Source organism: Pristis pectinata, chromosome 3 (assembly GCF_009764475.1).
Source record: "Pristis pectinata isolate sPriPec2 chromosome 3, sPriPec2.1.pri, whole genome shotgun sequence".
In the NCBI taxonomy this organism is placed as follows: domain Eukaryota; kingdom Metazoa; phylum Chordata; class Chondrichthyes; order Rhinopristiformes; family Pristidae; genus Pristis; species Pristis pectinata.
In genome coordinates, this window is record NC_067407.1 from 66,316,570 (window position 1) to 66,340,722 (window position 24,153).

Here is a 24,153-nt window from a genome sequence, read left to right on the forward strand (position 1 = left end):
TTAATTTCTCCAGTACTTTAATGGTATTAATTACCTGAAGTTACTCACGATGAACAGACCCTCGGTTCTCTTTCATTTTATGCTTCTTTTTTCGTTTGATGTTTGATATTTGAAAGCCACTTGAGTCTTCAGCACTTGAGTACTATTTATAGATGTAGCACAGTGAAGTAGGCCTTGATGATCTTCATTTTCGCCTCTTTCCTTTCATGTGATTCTTCCAGTTTTGGCATGCTGTAGACCTGCCACTACCACCTTTATGGTAGCTATTGTGGAAATTAAATAAGGCTGGCCTGTATTCAGGTGAGTTTTAAAATCTTTTTGAGATAGACAAAATTCTGAGACAGATTGACAGTGTAGATGACCAGAGTATAAAGCACTAGGGGCCATGGCCTTAGGATAATGAGTTTGCGATTTAAGGTTCAGGAGAAATCTTTACTCATGGTGATGTTGCCTTGAGATCTGGACAAAATGTGCATTCTTTGGTAGACCTGGAACCCATGGATGGGCTTTTTTTTTAACATTGCAGAGCATATTGGGGTAAGGAGACCGGAGGAAATCTACACATCCATCATTCAGAAAGAACAGATGTTATCCCTAGTTCCAATATTTTGTTACTTTTTCCATTGGTGGAGCAATCCTTATCCCACAGTAATGCTGTTGGGCTCTGAGAATATCCCAGGCTTAAGACCATGCCAGCTCATTCAGTTTTTCCTATTATCCTTTAAAGAGTCAGAATCTTGTTAACTTACATGCTGGTGTATGTTACGTGAATTTCTGCGTTGTAAGATTTCTTTATTAGTCACATGTACATCGAAACACACAGTGAAATGCACCTTTAGCGTAGTGTGTTCGGGGGGCAGCCGGCAAGTGTCGCCACGCTTCCAACGCCAACGTAGCATGCCCACAACTTCCTAACCCATACGCCTTTTTGGAATGTGGGAGGAAACCGGAGCACCTGGAGGAAACCCACATAGACACAGGGAAAATGTACAAACTCATTACAGACAGCGGCCAGAATTGAACCAGGGTCGCTGGTGCTGTAATAGCATTGTGCTAATCACTACACTACTGTGCCTGCCTCCATCTAGCTGGCCAAGTGTTATGTTTGAATTGGTGGTTCTCTGAGTCGGTCAACTGTCTGCCAACTTATTGGCAGGTTCACAATCCTGAATGTCGTGGTATTTGGGCAGTGATGGGTGTCATGTTTAAAAGTGGTGTACAGTATTGCAGTGTATTTACTATTAGTAGGGGCAGAGGAGACATTGACTCATTCAGTCATTCCTTTCCCCCGACTCCTGAAGTATTATTTAAAAGCAGAGCTTCAATGTGTAATGTAAAGGAATGGAATTGGCAGCGTTAATCAAGTGACACCTAACTTTCAATGCTTGTGCCAGAATATGTAATTTTGCAAATATGTGCTTTCAGTGTCCAGGTGGAAACCTCAAAGCCTAAGAAAGCCACAAGCTCTTTGTCCTTTCAATCTGCCATCAGTGCTTCATCCCAGAAACCTTTACAGAATGACACGACAACTGCAGCAGGAGATGGGACAAGACAAACTGCTACCACAACCTATGCACCTTCACCTTCTCCTACCTACAGGCCACACTTTACTGACGTCAGTGTGACAGGAGCTAGACTTCCCTCATCTTCAGCTGCAGGTGTGTATGATGAGAGCTTTTGCTGGATTAGTGGCCTATTTTCCAGCTACGCCAGTGGAAGATGGGGAGGTAGTGGCTATTCCCTTTATTCCATGAAGTGTGAAGTAATTCTGACTTCAGAGATGTCTGCTTTCCCTCCCACTGATTTTTCCTTCACTCATTTATGTCTTGTTTTCTTTAAGTGAAAGATTTTATTACGCTGTGAGAAACCAAAGTGGAGGTAAGAGAATTGGGAGTGGATAGGGCTAATAATAATGTGTTGGGCCTGTGCTTTTAAATGAGGGATCAGATTTTGAGCTTTAGCACCACCTTACATAATGTAAAGCATTGTCTTAGTGTCAGTTATAGGTAGTGTTGTGAATAATCAACTGCACGAAAGTCTTATCTATTTATCGATTCCATGATAGAGCTAGATGTACGTTACATTTCAATCTTCTGCAACACTCACTCACAGGTTTCATTTTGCTTCCATTGTATCATCTATTTTGTTTGTTAATAAGCAGTTTCCAAAATGAGTCCTGTTTTGGCAAAGGTTAAGGATGCTTGTGAAGCCAACATTCTTCCATGTATTGTTTGACTGATTATAAAATTCTGAATTCTCACTGTTCTCCCCTTTTGCAGCCTCCATGTTCAGTTCCCCACTCGCCCTCCAGCATCGCATGAGTGCTGAACTTGCTTACTTGGATGCAATAGAGGACTCTGTCCGTCAGCTCTCAGAGATGGAGAAGATCCGGGGAATTACACTTGCTCAACAGGAGAGTGTGTCTTTGGCTCAGATCCTGAAGGTACCAGTTCCTTCTGTTTCTAAAATATTTTAAATGGCAATGGCTGTAAATTTTCTCTTAGTTCTTTAGCTAAGTTGAGGGAAAAATATTCAAAATGTTCATTTTCCTTATTTTCATATTCTGCTACACCAGAATAAGGTTCTGATCTTAAATCCCATTTAAACTTGGTTGATAGTGACCTTGAATTTTCCCCAAGATTCTAAAGAGTGCCAAAGTTGCAAAGTTTTCAGTCAAGCATTCATTATTTAAGAAATAGATTGAAATTTAAATGCTAGTGATAAAATCTTGTTTGATTGTTTTATGCCCAATTGACATAATATGAAGAGACTGGTGTTTGTTTATTGACTGTTTGTGTTCAGGCTCAGCACCAGAGACATGAGCATGACTTCGCCCTGCTGAAGCTAAAGGCTGACCAGGAAAAGGTGGCAAGTCAGAAACAGCTAGAGGAAACCAGGCAGAAAGCAGCACAGGTACCTGAGCATTTTGCATGTGTCCAGAAATGTGAATAATTCAGAGTTGCACTGTCCTTGGATGTTGAATTTGTATAATGCCTGAAACATTCTTTCACAGAAGTGGAATCCTGAAAATAGTTGGCAAACCAAAAGAAGAGATATTAGGAGCAATCACAACCTTGGTCGAGATGATATATTTATGGATGGATCTTAAAAGGAAATGGAGGTGGAGAGTTGATGGGGTTTAGAGACTGGAACTCCAGAGATTGTGGTTTAAGCAGCTGAAGACAGGAAGGGAGGAGTATAATCTAGTAGCCAGAATTAGAGGAGTGGGGAGATTGTAGAAATGGCTGGGTTGCAAAGGTACAGAGGGCAGAGGCACCTCTGTACCTTTGCAACCCAGCCATTTAAAAAAAAACATGTTATTACAGTCCCACCAGTCAGTATTGCTTCATTGAACCAATGGGCATGGTGGGTATTGGGCAAACAAGACTTAGTTAAAAGCCTCGATCACTCCCTACCTTTGAAAGCTCCTCTTCTACAATCCTCACCTAACTTTATATCTTTTCCTTCCATGGTTTTTCTTCAAAATTTATTACCTTGGCCAAGTTTTTCATCACTTGTCCTTGTGGCTGGGTGATAAATTTTTGTTGGCAGTTAAGGTTAAGTGTAAAAGTCGATATGAAAAATGTATTAAAAAGAAAAAAATGTTGGCGATATTCAGGTCAGGTAGCATTGGTGGACTGAGAAGCAAACTTATTCTGATGCACAATCATCAACCAAGACCAGATTTTGCACATCTTCCACATCTTTTGTTTTTATTTCAGATTTCCTGCATCTGGTTTTGCTTTCTTTTGAAAATTAGGCTTTTTTTTTGTCACTAATGTCTCTTTCTGATTCAGAAATTCCCAGCTGAGGAATATGGCTAACTCTTAAGTGCTTAAGCTACAGCAAGGGATAGACAATAAATGCTGACGTTGTCTGTGATACCGGCATCTGCTGAATAAAAGCACTTCTTAAAAGAAAAACATGGTGTATTACTTTAATAACTTGTAACATCTTTCAAGGATTCCCCAAAGAAGCTTGATGCTTTGGAGCATCTACTTGCCCAAAAAAAAACAAATTGAAGCATGGGGCTGAATCATCTAATATGACATTTGCCTGCCACTTACCAACTAAGTGCTATTAGTGAGCCTGCTTCACTGTCACAGAACATTAAGTATGGATAGAGTGCTATCACAGTTCATTTTTAGTGGACTTTCATTCTGTTTTTATTCATACTTTTACTGTTAATGGTGGTCAAACAATGCAGTTTAGAAATGTTTAATCTCATTTTATTTACATAAAATAGAAGTGGTATCCATGAAAATAATTACAGCAAATCTACATTATGCATATTAAAGGTTTCATCTAGGTGAATAAATGTTGGGTGGGCTAGTTTGTATTATTTCACATGCAAGTTGCTGAGTTTTTGAATCATAGAACAGTACAGCACAATACAGGCCCTTCGGCCCACAATGTTGTGCCGACCTTTAAACCTCGCCTAAGACTCTCTAACCCCTTCCTCCCACATATTCCTCCATATGCTTATCTAGTAATCTCTGGAATCTGACCAATGTACCTGCCTCCACCAACACCCCAGGCAGCACATTCCATGCCCCAACCACTCTCTGGGTAAAAAAACCTCTCTGATTATCCCCCTTGAACTTCCCACCCATTACTTTAAAGCCATGCCCTCTTGTATTGAGTGTACAATAATGTTGAGTGTATTTGGAGAGGGATCATCAATATTGGTTAAATGACAATCCTAGAAGCCATTTTTATTTCTTGATGTGATTTCACAGTTTGCTATTCTTTTTGTCAGAATTCAAAATGTTTGTGAAAACTTGCTGAACTGAATAATCTGCCTTCCCAGCAGCAAAGCTGCATCTTTCCCATATTGCTGGGAGCTACTCACTCACTCACGCCTCAGCAGATGGCCTCTCCTTCTAGAGATCCAGGCCCTACCAAGAATTTCCAAGTAGCCTGGCACTAATTTTATGTTTGTGATTATCATGTTTATATTAATGATCTCTAAAATCATAATTTGTTAAATTGCTGTAGATATACATATTGGTTGGAAGAGAGGGAGTCTGCATTTTGTAAAACTAAGAATAATAGTGATGTTGTGTTGCTTGATGAAAGGGCAAGGTTAAAGCTGCATTTATTGCATTTGAAGTCAATTCACAATGTATTTTAAAATGCCAAGGTATATTGAGCGTGCTTTCTGCTGCACTACCTGAGATATCAAGTGCTTATTACTGGAGAGATTGTAACATGTGAAGCCTTTTCTGTTTATTGTACACCCAGGCACATGCAGAGAGCCTGCTGCAGTTTGCACAGACTCGCCAAGAGATGCTGCAAGAATCCACAAATAAAATGATGGTTCAACAAGTGGAAGCTGCTAAGCTGACTGCGGACACAGCACGGCAGATCAAAGAGGTACACAGCACTTTTTTTTTAGCAAAAACACACTTTCCATGACGGAACTGAGAATCAAAACTATATTTTGAAGGGTTTACTTCTTTGGGAGTTGTGCATTGGTTGAGCAACAAGAGCATGCATTAAAGTGTGCCTTTAAGTAAACACCTCAAGGTGTTACCATACTAAATTTGACACGTTTATTAGGGTAGGTGGCACAAACCTTGGTGGAGACAAGAAAGGTGGAGGAAGTTTCAGAAGGTAATGTCAGAAATTAGGGCCTTGGTAGTTGAAGATATATTTGCCACATCTTTTGAGGGTTTGAAAACTAACTGAAATTATGAACATAAAGATATTATTGAGCTGAAGGCCACAGCAGGTCAACATGGGGGTGACTCTTGATCCAGATTTGGTGCAAGCTAGGATACAGGCTTTGATTGAGCTGAAATTTACAGAGGATGAAAAATGGAGACAAGCCACTCAGCAGCTTGGTTAATGTCATAGAGGTGGATTAATTTACTGAAGGAAATTTCAGATTATTACTTTGTAGCGAATTGTCTTCCTTCACATTGTACAACTGGGATGTTATGAATGAGGGTGCACAGCAAAATTTTCACTGTATTCACAATATATTAGACATCAAGTATATATTTGAAACTTCCTCATGGCATAGACCATTTTGGCCCATTACATCTTTGCTGGCTCAACAATCTCATTTTCTCATCCCACATGCTGCCTTCCGTTGCATTCTGCTTGTGCTGCCACTTTCAGGAATCCTTGGACTTGTGTACCATTGTCCCTTTTTTCCTCAATACTCACTAACACCCTGCCATTCATTGTGTATGTCCTACCTTTAACGGTCCTTCCAATGTGCATCACCCTGCTCTTATCAGGATTAAATTCCATCTGCTATTAATCTGCCCATTTTTACCAACAGATCAACATCATCCTATAGCCTGACTATCCTCCTCACCATCAACAACACCTATTTTTGTGTCATTTGTGAACTTAGTAATCATATCTCCTACATTTGTATCAAAATTGTTAATGTATATAACAAATACAAAAAGTCCCAGCTCCAATCTCTGTGGCACATCACTGGTCATGGGCTTTCAATCACTAAACAATCCTCCACCATCACCCTCTGCCTTGAATATGAAGCATACTTTGGATGAATCCAATTTTCTGTCTGTTAACCATTCTTAAATCCACACTGGTGTATTATCTCCAAAGCCATGTGCTGCAAGTTTGTTTAATAATATTTTGTATGACACCTTATTGAGGGCTTTCTGAATGTATAAACACACCACATTGACTGGTTTGTCCTCATCTATTCTGTGACTTACAACCTTATTCCAGCATATTTGTCAAACACAATTTCTCTTTTATCAATCCATGTTTTGCTCTGCCTAGTCCTACTATTTCCTTTGTTACCATTTTAATAATAAATTCCAGAATTTCTGTATTAATGTCAGGCTTAGGGTACTTTGGATTGAAAAGGTTAATTGTGGATTTATGAAAGGGGAATAAAATTTGATAAATGTAGTAGAGCTTTTTGAGGTTATAACTGGCAGAAGAGCTTAGGATGAACCCTCTTAACTTTGAGAAGGCTTTCAATAGGCTACCACTTGAAAGTAATAAAGTACACAGTATCAGGAGAAATGTCTGGCACTGATCATGGAGTTATTAATGGACAGGCAACAGGGTAGAAATGGATAATCTTCAGAATGGGATGCTGGATCCTGTATCAATGATTTTAGTGAGGGGAGGTCGAGTTCAATGTATCCAAGTTTGCAGCTGGTACAAACCTTGGTGGCAGTTTGGGCTGCGAAGAGTATTCCTGGAGGCTTGATGGAGATGTAGACTGGTTCAGTGGGTAAAGACGTAATAGATGGAATAAAATGAGGAAAAATATGAGGTCACCTACTTCAATGAAGAAAATAGAAAAGTGCACTTTTATTGAAATGTTAAGTTTTAAAGGATTGGGTGTTGAGAGGCATCCTGACTGTCCTTGTCCACAAATTGTTGAATGTTAACATGCTGATACAGCAAGCAGACAGGAAGGTCAACAGTATCTTAGCCATTATTGCCAGAGGATTTGCATACAAGAGTGGAGACGCCTTGCTCCAATTGTATAGAGTGCTGGTTAAATTGTGAATAGAGTATTGTGTACAAGTATGGTCTCCTTACCTAAGAAAGGATATATTTGTGATAGTGGAAGTGCAGTGAATGTTCACCAGATTCCTGGGGAGATAGGTTTGTTTAATGAGGAAAGACTAATGCTATTGTCTCTCAAAATCAGAGGTGATCCATTGGAATGTACAAAATTCTTACAAGGCTTAACCAAGTGGATGTGGTGATGTTTCCCCTGGCTGTGTTGTCAAAGCGGGTCAGTGCCTCAAAGTAGGGGTGAGTTATTCAATGCGGTTGAGAAGAAATTTCTTCATCTAGAGGGCAGTGAATCTTTGAAATTCTCAGCCCACAAGGACTGTGATGACATGGTCACTAAATATAGTCACGACAGAGTGTGATCAGTTTTTAGGTATTAACAGAATCAAGGGATGAAGTTTGTGCAGGAAAGTGTGACTAAGGTAGATCAGCATTGTTATTGATAGGTGGAACAGACATGAGTGTCTAAATGGCCTACTCCTTTATCTTTAAATAAAAGGGCTTAAAGTGCATCTGAAAAGTTTATTGTCACAGTGCTAGAGCACTAATTCAATAGTGCTGTATATATTTATCACTATTTCAGAAGGGAGGTGAATAATTTCTTTAGCTGCAATTCTGATTCAGCATGTCCTTTGGGAAAGGGTAATAGTAGTTATATAAAGCAAGGAGATAAATGGGGAAAAATATTTGAGTGGCCTATGGGGGGAAAAATGCAGGAAAGTGGGATTAATTGAATAACCCTCTTTGTTTAAAAAAAAGCATGCACAGACTACCTTCCCTGCTGTATGATTTTGTGATTTCATATAGCAACAGTTGAGCACCAATTTGCATTCTAATCTGTACCATACTGACGAAGGTTCTTTTTATTTAGATGACTGAGCTGGCATATGTACAGATTGCAGCAGGATCTCCGACTGCTGTGACTACCAACCTATCACGTGAAGCAGTCACTGCACCAGTTATGGCACTGTTGGACCAACAAAGGCAGCAGCATTCGGAGCTTATGAAGCAACTGCACACCAAGACTGAATCTGAAGGGTAAGGCGCCAAAACACTGCCTCACCTTGATCAATGAGTTTAATAATCTGAGGATCTTACTTCTGATCGCCTGGATTTTAGACATCATGTCTGCTGATGCTATATGTAGGCCCATACACATACCCACTTTATGGATTTGTCTTTTCAGAATTAATGTGCATGATTGTGTGGTGAACACAACAGTGAGCGAGTGATTGTTTCTGACATTAGAATAAGACTTGTCCCATTGGTTTGATTTGTACATAGGAACTGCTTGAATGCAGTTCAAATCTGTGATGAAGGATTGTAACTGCAGTGCAGCCTTATAATGCCTGGGATCCACTTGGAATATTTTTCTTAAAATTTTCATAGAACATGTTTATTAGAGAGTAAAATGGTCCTTGAGTAATTTCATGAGTGTAGTACATCCTCTTCTCGATAAGCCAAAGGAATATTGTTGGCTTAGCTTTGGGCTATTTGAAAGAGTGTGCTATACAGCTTTCACTTATTTGCGGGATGTGGTAGTTGCTGGCATGGCTAGTGTTTAATTAGCTATCTGTAATTGCTAAGCCATTTTGGATGGCTGGTAAGAGTCAATGATATTTGTCATTTATAGGCCAAACCATCAGGGATGGCAGATTTCTTAGAAAGATGTAAATGAACGGGTGGGTTTTCCTGACAATCCAGTCATTTTATGGGCTTATATTCTGTATTTCTTTACCTACTTGAATTTAAATGGGTGGCATTGTGAGGCAGGCAGTTGAGCTGCTGGCTCACAGATCTATTCCAATTCTGTCACATTTTCCCTGCAAATGTGTGGATTCTCCCAGATGCTCATGTTTCCTCCCACTTATCAAAAACATGCAGCTTGGTAGGTTAATTGACTGCTGTAAGTTGTCCTCAGTTAGGCGGTAGAAGTATGGGGGTGGGGGGGGGGGGTGGGTGGTGTTGATGAGAATGTGGGGCCAATAAGATGGGATTAGTGCAAAAGGGTACTTCATGGTTGTCGTGAGGGTTGTTTCCGTGCTGTTCGAATCGATGACTCCTGTGACTCTAAATCTCTCAGCAACAGCTGTCTCTGCGTCAGCTCTGGAAATTAATGCAGTAACAACCATTTGCTGTACCCTGTCACTCTAAGCCTTTTTAATTTTTAAAGTAGAATTTATCATAAGCTGAATAATGTTTATAAGCAAGTTAATTTCACTATTCTGCAAAATCTATCTTGGGAGAGATGCTAAGTACAGAAGTCTTCAAAAATTCAGTCAAGCAACTTAGCCAATGTCCTTGCATGTTAATCAGCCTGAGATAGAATGGAACATTCTAGTTGATTTGGAGAATTTAAATTCAGTTGATTAAATAAGCTGAAATTTAAAACAAAATTATTGGACTGTCATTTAAAAAAAATTCTGCCATCCTTTTCCCTGAAATTGCACATCAAAAAAACTTGTGCTTAAACAAAATAAAACCAGCATTGACCTAGACACCAGATATGGATGCCACATCACATCAGCCTATTTGATCTCATGAAGTACTCCCCAGGAAGTAAGGATCAGTATAAAATTAGCAGAGCTGTCCCACAAACTACTTAACCTCGTCCTTGGCACTGCATCTATTCATGACAGCACAGTCCTTGAAGATTAAGCCACTGACCCTACTAGAGAGAGGGAAATACTGGAGCTCCTTGTAGGAATTGAGGCAGTGCAGGTGACTGAAGTGTCAGTGGAGGAGCACTTCGGGACCAGTGATCATAATTCTATTAGTTTTAAAATGGTTATGGAAGAAGATTGGACTGGTCCAGAAGTTAAAGTCCTGCTGCCTACAGTGGAGAATTCTAAAGATGCTTGGCCTCAAGGAAATTCCTCCCCATCTCAGTCTTAAATGGTTGCTATTTTATTCTGACATCATGCCCCTTCTACGTTTTCCTTGTGGATAAACATTTTCATAGTATCTACCTTGCCAAACCCTTCCAGGTCTTGTTTCCCTCTAATTACCTTTTATTCTTAACTCTAGAGACTATAGAACCAACCTGCTCATTCTTTCCTCAAGATAACCCTTCAGGAATACTCCAAGGCAAATAAATCCCTCCTCAAAAAAAAGGGAAAAAAAAGTGCCAGAGAGGGGTGACGTTTTGTGTGCAGCTCCCAAGGGAATCAAGTACTCCCATTGGAAACTATTACAGCTGAAATCTGCAGCCACAGAGACTGCATTAAGTAACATTGTTTCAACCTACTTAAAAGAACTAAGATCTCAGACCAGACTCGGGAATCCAGACCACCAAAGGAACAAGTGCAGCAGCTGGAAGATCAGGGGAGGTCTCCATTATCTCAGAAAATGTGGCTGTCGGGGAGGACTCCAGGTAAAACTGAAGCGCAGGGCCCTAAGGCTCTCCTCCCTACCATCCTCCTGGCTAATGTACAACCTCTGGAAAATAAAATTGAAGACCTCAGCGCAAGACTGCAGTACCAGAGGGACGTCAGAGACTGTTGTGTACTCTGCTTCACAGAGACATGGCTCATCCCCAGCACTCAGGACACAGCGCTCCAGCCCAAAGGTTTCACCATCCGCTGCACGGACCAGATGGCAGCATCAGGTAAAGGCAGAGGCGGCGGTGTATGCTTCATGATTAACTCATTGTGGTGCACAGACATGGCAGTTCTGTCTCAGTTCTGCTCCTCTGACCTGGAACATAAAGTGCTGTCCATTCTACCTGCCGAGCAAGTTCTCCACAGTCATCCTGGTAGCGGTGTACATTCCACTCCTAGCAAACACCAAGCTGGCACTGGAGGAGCTGAGCACTGTGATAACAGTCACGAGACAGTGCATCCCAGTGCTTTTCTGAATATCAGGGGGACTTCAACTAGGCTAGCTTGAAGTCTGACCAACTATCACCAACGTGTCACCTGCAGAACCAGAGGAGCCAATGCACTCTCACAGTTACACCACCATCAAGAACACTTACCGTGCCATCCCACGCCCACACTTGGACAAGTCTGATTACCTGGCAGTACTTCTACTCCAGCGTATAGGCAGAGACTGAGGACCGCAGCACCAATGGTGAGGACTATGAAGGTATGGTCAAGAGAGGAGAAAGAGCATTTACAGGACTGCTTTGAATCAGTGGACTGGACCATATTCAAGGATTCATCTTCGGATCTGAATGAATGTGCCAGGGTCGTCACCGACTTCAAGACCTGTGTGTGCCGTCTAGAACATAGTCTTCCCAAACCCGAAGCCCTGAATGAACTAGGAGATTTGCAGTCTGCTGAGGGCTAGATCTGTAGCGTTCAAGTCCGGCGATCCAGAATCCTACAAGAAATCCAGGTATGACCTACAGAAGGCCATTGTGAGAGCGAGAAGGCAATTCCATGTGAAGTTAGAGACACAATCAGATGCATGACAGCTGTGGCAGAGTTTGCATGCCGTTACTTCCTATAAGGTCAAACCTGTTTCAATCAACAAGATTCAAAACCTGGGCCTCAGCTGGATCCTCGACTTCCTTATTGGGAGATCACAGTCAGTGCGGATCAGTAACAACATATGCTCCTTGCTGACAGTCAACATGGGTGCACCTCAAGGATGCATGCTTAGCCCTCTGCTCTCTCTGCACTTATGACTGTGTGGCTAAGCACAGCTCAAACACCATCTATAAATTCACCAATGACACCACTGTTAGTAGTATCTCAGATGGCGATGAGGAAGCATATAGGAGTGAGATAGACAACAACCTCGCACTCAAGGTCAGCAAGACCAAGGAATTGATTGTGGACTTCAGGAAGGGGAAGTCGAGAGAACACCAGTCCTCATTGAGGGGTCAGCAGTGGAAAGGGTGAGCAGCTTCAAGTTCCTGTGTCCAGCACATTGATGCAATCATGAAGAAGGCATGCCAGCGGCTTTACTTAATTAGGAGTTTGAGGAGATTTGGTATCTCACCAAAGACTCCTGCACATTTCTATAGATGTACAGTAGAGAGCATTCTGACTGATTCATCACAGCCTGGTATGGAGGGTCCAGTGCACAGGATTGCAAGAGGCCGCAGAGGGTTGTAGACTCAACCACCTCCATCACGGGCACAACTCTCTTTCTGCCATTGAGGGCATCTTCAACAGTGTGGTCTCACCTGAGCCTTGTATCAGTTACTGTGACACTTTTTTATTCTTAATCTTGCAATAATGATCTGTATTCCAGTTTCTGGATGCCAACTTTGTTTCTCGTGTGTTGAAAACTCAAATCTCTACTAAAGCTAACATTTTATAGCTCGATATCAACTAAATAATAATCTGCCTTTCAGTTTTTCCAGTAAAGTGAATAATCTTGCATTTGCCCTCATTGTACTCCAGCTACCAGCACTTGCCCTCAATTGTCTATTTCTCTCTGTAGATACTTTGGGTCGTGCTGCCCGTAAGGTTGTTGCTGCACATCTAGCTAATTTGTTCTTACACAGCTATAACTTTGACAGCCACCTGCCAATGTTCTTTCCACAAATTAGCCAACCACCTTCCAATCAGTCTGAACACAATCATCAGCAGAGTGATGGAAAGTATTGTTGACAGTGCTGTCATGTGCAATTTACTTACTAATTATTTGAATTGTGTCAGGAGAACATAGCTCCAGAACTCATTACAGTCCTGTTCCAAACATGGACAATAGAGCTGAATTTCAGAGGTGAAGTCAGAGGTGACTTGCCTCAAGTCTAAGGCAAGGTTTTTCTGAGTGTAGCATCAAGAAGCTTGGAAAAACCTGAGTCATTGGGAATCTTGGGGAAACCTCAGCACCTCTTAGAGTTTTATCCTGCACGGAGAACAGTTGAGATTGTTGGACGTCAGTTATTACAGGCCCAGAATATTGCAACAGGAATTCAAATGTTACTATCCTAGACCCAACCATGGTCACCATTGACTGACCTTCCATCAAATGTTTGGGGATGTTTGGTGATTGGACAATTAATTTCCATTCACAATTCATCAAAAAATGAATCGGCCGTGTCTGCATGGAACAAGGTTAGGACAGCATTCAGGTATGCCTGATGTGGGAAATGATACTTGCATCACAAGCACCAGATAATAGTCTCCAATGTGAGAATCTAAGCCCCTACATTTGATATTATGTGAATTACTCTTGCAGAATCCTCACCATGACTGTCTTTGGGGGGAGGGGGGAGGTCAGAAAATTAATTGTGGTGTGAGCAGATGGGAGGATCTAATGCACTTTTTGATTCCCAAAGCCTTTTCACCATTTGGAATATGATGGAATATTTCTTTCTTGCCTGGATGAGCTTGAACGACACTGAAGAAGCTTGACACCATTCAGGACAAAGCAACCCATCAATTATCCTAAACATTCCTTTCTTCACCAGTGGAACATAGCAGCTGGAGTCCATGTTCTGCAAAATGTACTGCAGTTACTTGCCTCTTCCACTCTGATAACACCTCTGCGGTCAAGAACATGAAGAGCAGTAGGTACAGAAGGTTGCCCCACCTACATGGTCCTGATTTGAAATGTGTTGTTTTTCCTTCATTGGCACTGGGTCTAAATCCTTGAACTCCCTGCCCAGTGTGCTGGGAATAACTCCAGAAGGACTGAAACTCACCAAGAACAGGCAGTTTGGGATGTCAATAAATGCTGGCCTACAATGCCTGCGTCCCACAGTTAATGAAATTTATTTGGTATTTTAATTAAAGTGAGAACCTTGTTTGGTCCTCTAGGATAAGAGGTGGGGGAGGACATGAGTTGAGTTTGGACTGTGTGTGTCCACTTGTGCAAAAAAACAAGAGTGAAAGCTGAAACCAACTAACCCAGTCTATCCAAGGAATCAAATCGGTGATCCTCTGATCTCCGGGGCTCAATACCATACCATGTGATCTCTTTACCTTAAGAGCCTAAGGTAGGAAGGAGCCCCAGTGAAGTATCTTTTGATAGAACAACTGTTTTAAACATTTTTGGCAAGATGGAGAAAATTAAATTCAGTAAATCAGTGAGGAGGAGCTGACCTGTATGATTTCCCCCTCTTATTTCTTAGCAGGAGGAATGACAGTAGCCTATCATCTGTTGGTCCGGTGGAGAAATCGCATGATTCTAAAGTTCACTATTCAGCCTCATTAGACAGCCTGTCTGAGTCATCCAGATACAGACATCATGATCAAAGGTATCATTTTTATTTTGTTTGTTTAAGTCTTTTCCTTGTATGTAAAATAATATTCATAAACTGTAGCTTTTACCCATTGTCCCTCCTGATTGCCTACTGTGTGCCTGGAGGCAGAAGCCCCCACCCCCATTCAGCTTCATTCTGTTCAAGGTCCAAATGCCTCCAGCAGGCAAAGTCACCAGATGTTCAGATGGAAGCAACTTGGCTGATGTACTTTTATTACTTTGTGGCATTCCAGCCTCTATCTTAACTGTAACTGGCTAACTCAGAACAAACTGAAACAAACCTTCAGTTGGTCTGTCTTCCTGCCAAGTTTTATTTCTATCAGATTATCTACTCAAATTTGTCCAGTGATCTATTGTGGTTTTCAACACCAAAGTACACATGGGCCTTTTCAATTTAGTCTGTCTGATACCTTTTCTAGCACCTCAACTATTTCTGTTGCTCTCGCCTTTCTATCAGCCCCATCGCAGGTTCCTCAGCAGTATGCTTCAGTTATTTTGCCTCTGTGCATCTTTTCCCCACCACTATATAGTAGGCTGTTTGGAGCCTGAGCACTGGAATTCCATTTATCCCTTCTGCATCTCCACCTCATTCTCCTCAAATTCCATCTTCTCATCCCCCTAATATTTCCTCTATCATCTATATAGATATTTAGAACATTACAGCATAGTACGGACTCTTCGGCCCACAATGTTGTGGTGACCTATATAAACATTATCCGTATTCAATCTATCCCCCTCTCTATTTCACCTCCCATAACCTTCTATTATTCTTTCATCCATGTGCCTGTCTAACCTATCCAAGGGTCTCTTGAATGACCCTATATTTTCGACCCCTACCACTTCTCCTGGCAGTGCATTCCAGGCACCCACAATTTTTTTTTAAAAAGCTACCTCTGACGTCTCCCCTGAACTTTCCTCCATGCACCTTAAACAGATGACCTCTGGTATTGGCCATTACCACCCTAGGGAAGAGGTGCTGGCTGTCCACTCTGTCTATGCCTGTCATCATCTTATATACCTCTATCAAGTCACCTCTCATCCTTTGTCGCTCCAAAGAGAAAAGCCCTAACTCACTCAACCTCTCCTCATAAGACATGTTCTCCAATCCAGGCAGCATTCTTTTAAATCTCCTCTGCACCCTCTCCAAACCTTCTACATCCTTCCTATAATGTGGTGACCAGAACTGAACACAATATTCCAAGTCTGGTCTAACTAGAATCTTATGGAGCTGCAACATTACCTCTTGAACTCGATCCCCTGGCTAATAAAGGCCAGCACACCATACGCTGCCTTAACCACCCTATCAGCTTGCGCGGCAACTTTGAGGGATCTCTGTACTTGGACCCCAAGATCTCGCTGTTCCTCCACACTGCTAAGAATCCTGCCATTAACCTTGTACTCTGCCTTCAAGTTCGATCTTCCAAAGTGTATCACTTCACACTTCTCCGGATTGAACTCCATCTGCATTCTCCATTCTGAGAAAAATAGAGGGCTATGGGTAAACCTAGTAATTTCTAGGGTAGGGACATGTTCGGCACAGCTTTGTGGGCTGAAGGTCCTGAATTGTGCTGTAGTTTTTCTATGTTCTATACCACTTCTCTGCCCAGCTCTGCATCTTGTCTATATCCCATGACAACCTTCTGCACTATCTACTACGCCATCAACCTTTGTGTCATCTGCAAACTTGCCAACCCACCCTTCCACTTATTCATCTAAGTCATTGATAAAAATCACAAAGAGCAGGGGTCTCTGAACAGATCCCTGTGAAACACCACTAGTCACCAGCCTCCAGGTCGAATACACTCCTTCTACAGCCACCCTGTCTTCTGTGGTCAAGCCAATTCTGAATTCACACAGCCAATTCTCCATGGATCCTATACCTCATGACTTTCTGGATGAGCCTACCATGGGGATCTTTGTCAAACGCCTTGCTAAAATCCATGCATACCACATCCACTGTACTACCTTCATCAGTTTTGTTTGTCACTTCCTCAAAATTTGTTTGATTCTGAGAAGCTCCATGGCAAATTTCTATGTTAAAGGCACTAAAATCCCATTGGATCATAGCTTGCTACCTTTCCACGAGCATGTGGTGGCAGAATACTGGCCATGCACATGATGGTCACTAATAAATCCAGTAGAGAGTTCAAGAGAAATTTCTTTATTCCAAGTGAGATTATAGGATGGAACTTGCAGCCAAGTGAATTTTCTCAGCTAGATAATGTAGATAGATTTAAGGGGATGGTGGGGGGGGGGGGGGAGGGGTGAGAGGACAGTGGGGGGGGGGGGGAGGGGTGAGAGGAGAGTGGGGGGTGGGGGTGGGAAAGAGGAGAGCAGGAAGCACATGAAATATTGTTAATGAGGTTAGGTGCAAATGACTGGTAGGTGGCATGAACCTGTTGGCCTGAATTCTGTTTCTTTGCTCTAAATACTTTTTATCTATGTTGACCAGTAGCGGTGGCAGCAGTCGTCAAGACAGTCCTTCCTTGCCTTCCTCTGAGAAGGGAGCAGAGTGCAGGGCTTCCCATGGTGAGAAAGGAGTTAGCTCTGTTGAAGAGGCGGTGCACACAGCAGCTGATGACTCAATACGAAGTGGCAGTATGCCTTCTTTGCCTGATGATAAAGGTCAGTTCACAATCACAAATGAGCATTCTTCTTCTCATCCTCCACTCAACATAATATAAAATATTGCAGTGAGGGAATACTTTAGTTAGATGGTCAAAATAAATGGCCTATTGCTGTGTTTGCCTTTTCTGCTCCGAAATGCTGAGTCAAATTCTAACCACCTACACTGGTGCTGTTATTTTGGATTCCATGAGCTAGCTGTCCACAAATGTGCTGTTTAAATCAGGCTGACTTTCATATTTCTTTAGATCTTCGGTTCTGTGCTGGGATAAGAAAGCATGGTAAAAGTAGCATGCACACAATTGTCCATTTGCCAGATTCCATGCTAAATAAACACCGATGGTTACAGGAGATTGGAATCTCTCAGTGTTTATTGCTATACATTCTATTGTCAAAATCAAGGGATTCCCTACTTAGTACCACTATGGGGGGACCTTCGTGAGATAGACTGAAGGTTTCAAGAAGCTGGTGCATAATAATCATCTTGGGACACTTTGACAATAAGATGCCTTGCTCATATCACCATGTTAAGAAAGCATGGTTTTTAAAAAAAAGTAATCATGGCATCATCAGTTGTGCAGTTGTATATTGACTTGATTAACCATTTTTTATCTCTAAAGTGGCAGATACAAATGTGCAAGAGCAATATGTAGTTAGTTTACCTAAATCAGAAGTACAATTCAACCATCAACAATCAGTTCTTCACTTTGGGAGCTCAAGAATTTGAAATCCAAAACTGTATTCTCTGCTTTATATTCTTTTGCCTAATTGTAAGCCATATGGTTTGTCTCCAGATTCTGCCTCCATTGCCACCGAGTATTCTTTGAAGTTTGATGAATCAATGACAGAAGATGAAATTGAAGAGAAATCCTTCCGCTCCCTGTTGCCATCTGAGAGCCACCGCCGCTTTAACATGGAGCGGAAGCGCAGCCGACAGGATGATTCAGATGAGGAAACTACCAGGGACCAGTCAACCTTGACAGCTGTCAAAGTAGGTTTATGTAATGGAGGGTGGACTATGTAGGCTTGAGTTATTTTCACTTGGATGGAGGTGAACTAAATGGGGTGTTTAAGATAGTAAATGGAGGGAAACTGTTTCCTTTTGTGGAAGAGTTCAAATTAGAACGAAGATATTCAGGAATAATGTCAGGCTACACTTCACATTTGCATGTTCACTCTTGCATTTAAATCTGTACTTTGCATTTTCCCTTCTATCTTACACCACCCAAAAATAAACAACTTCCTGACTAAATTATGAATTTAGTTTATCATTTTTTAAAAATGTGACAAAGTCAATAGTTGCATTTCTGGTCTAATAATAATATGCTATGCACCTTTTCAGCCTTTGTACTTCATAGAAACTTTTTTTTAAACATTGTGACTTGCTAAACCTGAAGAGTAGTATGGCATTCTGACAAGGTCACATGTATAGCATGTGTCATACATGTCTAATAGTACTGATAGCTGTGTTGAATTTGTTTTGTTGTCTACATTCATAACTCAAGTTTGTTAGGGGTGGGTCTATCTTGTATCAGCCAAAGCAGCTCTCTTCAGCTGATGCAATATTTATATCTTTTCCATTTTCAGCATGATTTAAGCATGCCCTTCTCGGGGGGCCAGGACAGTTTCTCTAAATTCACAATGGAGATGGTGAGACAGTACATGAAAGAGGAGGAGATGCGTGCCCAGCACCAGGTGTCACTCCTCAAGTTGCGAGAACGTGCTTTGAAGGAAAAGACAAAAGCTGAGCTGGCTTGGCTGGAACATCAAAAGAAGTGAGTAGCTGACTATACGTAGACTTCAGCCCTTTCAGTAGGCATGCATGAAGTGAAGGTATAACATTTCATGGATGATCCAAGCCATTTTTCTTTACTTGCCATGATCCCATTATTCTATATGCTGTGGGATGCAATTACATCACGTTTTGAATTAAGAATAAAATGAAAGTGAGGGTGAAGAATAATGTTGTTTATTTACATTCTTGGCTGTCTTGCTGAATCCATACATTTGGTCTGGTTAACGTACTTCCAGAAGTGTTTGTAGGTCAGGACTTCTTGAATTTTGTTGTGGATTGATGTAGCAATGTGTTGATAATCCACTTCAGAGGATGGTTAAGAATCAATTATGCTGGCATGAGATTAGTGTTATGGATAGGCTAAGGGAGCCAAGTTTCCTTAAAGAACATCAGTGAGCCAGTTGGATTATTACAACAATCTGGCAGTTTTATGGTTTAAATCAGACTCAGCCTTATGGAGTTAGGAGAACTTTTATTTGTCTGGATTATTTGTCCAGTTTGCTGGATCACCCAATCAGTTTTTAATGTTGGCTTTGTAATGTTGGCCTGAAATGGTAAGTGGATTAAATGGCTTCTGAATATTACACTAGTATTCCAGGATTATTATAGACTGAATCATAAGTACAGGATCCTCTGTTTACACCAACTGTACGAGTCATTCATTCTTACCTCTACAATGTTTAATCTGCCATTTCAAATTGCAGTACTACTTGCTGTGTGCTGGAAAGAGTTAGCGGTAGGAAGAAATGAAGATCTTTTATTTTTGCATAATCTTGTCCTCATATTGAGGGTGAAGTGAGGAGAAGTGTATGTACAGATGCTGAGTGTGAGAAGTGGCAGCATGTCTAGGATGACAGATAGTAAACTATTTCCATGTCACCTATCCTTAGATCTCTAAACTTTTGTTGGTTTCTAAATGTGTGTAGATCAACTTGTCTGTTATTAATTGCTAACACGAGGCACTGTACACCACCAGCAGATTTATCTAGTGGAATATGTATTCCTATTCCTCCTGGTTGGAAGGACTGCCAAGACTGCTCTTCTATAAGATGTATCACTCAACTACTTGTTTCATTGACTACTCTATGTAAATAGATCCAAAATTTACAACATAAGAACTGCAGCCCACACATTTGTACTATCTTTAGCATTGTTTTTAAATATCCTGGGTCCCAGTTCCACAGCATCCAGATTATTCAGTTAGTCTCAACCACCACCTTATGCTGATAGTTTTACCATGTAATAGCATGGCATTATTATCTTTGTTTTACTAAATCTTAACCTGAAACTATCCTTACCAAAGCCTTTGTTATCCTTAAAAATACAGTAAAACTATTAAAACGGGAAGTTCTTTGCTTTCTAACTTTGGTTGGAATTGAATAAATAGTTTTAAAACTGATTTAATTACATTTCAGTAAACTAAAGATCACTTTAAATTGAAAGGCATTTAATACATGCATGGACAGAGTTATTACCACCCTGGCCCAAGGGTCTTGAACTCGCTGGAAGAATTCTTAGATTAAGGTAACCCAATTATATTTCATGGTACAAATTGCCAATTAATCATTTTGCAATTTCCAATTTATCTGGTAATTCAGGGTATTTGTTCATAGAAATTTGTGCATACATTCTGCCCGTGATCAAATAGTGCTTTTGAACTTCGTTTTTCATTACATTTTCAATCGTCTTAAGTATGTTCACTCTCTCAAAAATACTTTGTCCGAGTTTAGAATAACAAACCTCAGAATTGAGAATGCAAATTTAAGAAAAAAAGTTGTGTTGCTTAAGATTTGTTTTGCTCATACCTGGTCGTTTAGTTTTAAATGCAAATCCAGCAACAGAAAACTAAAAATTCAGCAATAGAAAACTGCACATCAATTTACTCTGAACATCAGATTGGTGGTACTATCAAAAAAGTGTGTGTGTGTGTGTAGTCTAATCCATGCATTGTAGGAGAGATTGGCATTACAGTGTGATATTACCATGTTATATTTCAACCAGGCGCCTGAGAGACAAAGGGGAAGATGACAAGATGCCACCAATTCGTAAGCGACAGCGTGGGCTACTTCTCAGGCTGCAGCAGGAGCAGGTAATATGCACTTGAAGCCAAAATCTAACCTCTCCTCCCAGTAATTGGACATCTATCACCAATCCACCCCAAGTTGGAAAATATCCAATTTTTCTTTGAATGTTTACTACATGGGCTGATCTCCAGCTGTAGTAGTCATAGGACAAGAAGTGACTTGCTCAGGTTTCTATTTAAACCATACTAAAGTCAGCAGTACTAGGCTGAAGATGTACTGTATATCATCAGGAAGGGCTTGGTACTTTGCACACAGCATTTTAGCTCAGGATCTTCACATTTGAACTTGAATGAAACCAGATATGGTGTCTAGACTTTGCTGTGTAAGAACAAAATTTTTCCTCACACATAAGCTTGTGCATGACTACTTGCTTTTCCTTCATGCAGTGCTTCTTGTATCTGGTGATGCAACACAACACTTTGCTCCCTGGGTTTGAACAGTTTTCCCACTGGAGACCCTTTCCTGTAACTTTTTAAGAGCACACCAGTAACATTAGTAATGGCAAAGACTGTATCTCGATGTGCTTTACTTGGAACTAATATTTTTATATACATCAAATTTGTTCTATCTTTATCAATTCCTCTCTTGCCATTAACCAAGCTATTATATTAGGCGTGTTATGTACTTCTTATCCCAACACAGTCAGAAAATGACCCCTTGCCCTGTCATTGTGGTCCTTTCAACCAAGAAAATGGTGCTACTTTGTATTTGGTATAGATCTTGGCAGTCGCTGGCTGTAAATGCTACATTATTTGGTCTAGATCTGAGACTTGCTCAATATTATACTCACAGGTATGGCTATAAGAAGAGGTTGGAAAAAATTCGGTTGTTTTCTCTGGAATGTCAGAAGCTGAGAGGAGACAATAGAAGTTTATAAAATTATGATAGATAGGCTAAATAGAATCTTTTTCCCAGTGTGGAAATAACAACTAGAGGAGGAAATTTTCAGGGGTTTACAAGGTAGGTGCCTGGAATGTGCTGCCAGGGGGTTTGTGGAAGCAGATGCAATAGTCATGTTAGACAGGCATATGAACATGCAGAGAATGGAGAGATATGGATCATGTGAAGGTAGATGGGATTAACTTAATTTGACATTGGTCAACACAGATGCAGTGGGCCATAGGGCCTTTTGCTGTGCTATACTGTTCTTCTGTCAACTCTGCAATTGGAGTTGTAAGGCATCTCTTGAAAGTGAAAATCCTCTTCCAGTTCCTCTTCGTCCATTCCTTCCTGAAGCACAAGGCTGCTGAGAACATTTAAGATTTTAACAATCCAGATGAGATGGGTTAACTCACCGGAAGCCAGGAGGAAAAACTAGCGACCATTCAGCAAATTTGGCAGCGTCAAGTTGGGGGGGAAATCCTCTTTTCTGAAACCAGATCTTTTTGAATTAGCACCAGAGAAAATTTTCATCTAATAAATGGCAACATTTGCACTGTGGACCAGAATGCTGAATTATAAATGATGCATAATTCTGTGTTGATCTTTAATGAAGCGATTTGTTGGAATGCATAGCTTGTAACTCCATGGGCTTATAGTGTTATGTTGTCCCACCGCATATCAGCTTTGAATTCTGATCAAACCACAGCATGCCATTGTTTACACTAACATCCTTTCTGCTCCTTGTTTATGTTGTTTCTTCTCTGATGTGCTGAAAGTTTGTCCCTTTTGCTGCAGGCTGAAATCAAGCGCCTGCAAGAAGCCAACAGGGCTGCTCGCAAGGAAAGACGGCTGATCCTGAAACAGCAGGAGGAGATTCAGCGTTTGCGCCAGACCACTATCAAGATACAGGAAAAACTCAAATCAGCTGGAGAGGGCAAGCTGGTCGGTATTCTACTTTGTACTTGTGCAAAACTCTTCATTGTATTCACTATCAGTCTACTTGGTAAATAAGGAACTTGAGGGTTCAATCTTAAACAATGCCAACTTTTCAAACATGAAAAAGTATATCCTCTACCAGAATTGTAATAAAGATGAAAAGTTTAACCTTGTACAGGGGTAATTTGGACGTGTCCACTAACTTATGATGAAGAATGCCATTTTCACGCTACTGGTAATATTACTGAGAAAGTATCACTTACATGCAATCTAATGCAGAGGTAAACATCATAGTACTTGCAGCTGCCTAGGGGAGTATAACTGCAGCCATTGTTTGTGTCAGAGAAAGTATTTTTATCTTTGTTTTTGTCTTTTTATGAGCTGTATACACCCATGGGTTTATTTGGTGTTACTCTATATTTCATAGAATTACATTTAATTTACAGTAGAAAAAAACAGGACAAATGACTTTTGTCTAATTTTTAATATGCTCTGTATGAGCCTTCTCACATTTGACCAAGTGTAATTCTGTATTCAATGTCAAAAAAAAGTAAAGGAGTATGTAATATGCCATTTAGTCCTCAACTATTTTCTTGAACTGCACCTCATTTCAGTTTACCCACCTTGATTTGATTTGATTTTAATTTAATTTAATTTAATTTATATCCTTTTTTTAAAAAAAAACAAAATCAGATTTTAAAAATTCAGTAAGGTTGTAATAAGTTCTGCTGAAATTTCAACCGGCACCCTCTCTATAGATACTAACTGACATCCAGGTAGTTCCAGTATTTTGTTTGTATATAATTTACAGCATCTAAGAACATGAAAAGCAGGAGTACATCACCCCCACCCCCCACGAGTCTGCTTAGCCATCCAATAAGATCAGCTAATCTGATTTTGGTCTCAGTTCCACTTTCCTGCCTGTTCCTCATAACCCTGGATTCCTCTAAACCAACAGTCTCGCTATCTCAGCTTGAATATATTTAATTATTCGGCTTCCATAGCTCTCTGGGATGGAGAATGCCAAAAGTTCACAACCCTCGTCTGGAATTTTTTTCTTGTTGTAACGGAATTGCTGCTTATTATGAGACTTTGTCCCCTAAGATCAAGATTTTCCCCCCAACAAGAAAGAAAGATCCTCTC

General features: G+C 40.7%; 1 protein-coding gene across 4 annotated transcripts in view; it reads left to right on the forward strand.

Annotated features, from left to right (window-relative positions):
• The window catches only part of cep350 (centrosomal protein 350), a 173,482-nt gene that overhangs the window by 96,215 nt on the left and 53,114 nt on the right, over positions 1–24,153 (forward strand). For 3 of the 4 annotated variants that reach the window (XM_052011681.1, XM_052011680.1, XM_052011683.1), the window contains 11 exons: positions 1,426–1,658; positions 2,280–2,443; positions 2,803–2,913; positions 5,245–5,376; positions 8,396–8,562; positions 14,558–14,683; positions 17,141–17,313; positions 18,108–18,304; positions 18,901–19,088; positions 21,110–21,197; positions 22,870–23,016. In XM_052011681.1, coding sequence (XP_051867641.1) covers positions 1,426–1,658; positions 2,280–2,443; positions 2,803–2,913; positions 5,245–5,376; positions 8,396–8,562; positions 14,558–14,683; positions 17,141–17,313; positions 18,108–18,304; positions 18,901–19,088; positions 21,110–21,197; positions 22,870–23,016 — 1,726 coding nt within the window. The remainder of the gene's footprint in view (positions 1–1,425; positions 1,659–2,279; positions 2,444–2,802; positions 2,914–5,244; positions 5,377–8,395; positions 8,563–14,557; positions 14,684–17,140; positions 17,314–18,107; positions 18,305–18,900; positions 19,089–21,109; positions 21,198–22,869; positions 23,017–24,153) is intronic. The other variant, XM_052011682.1, reaches the window with a different exon arrangement.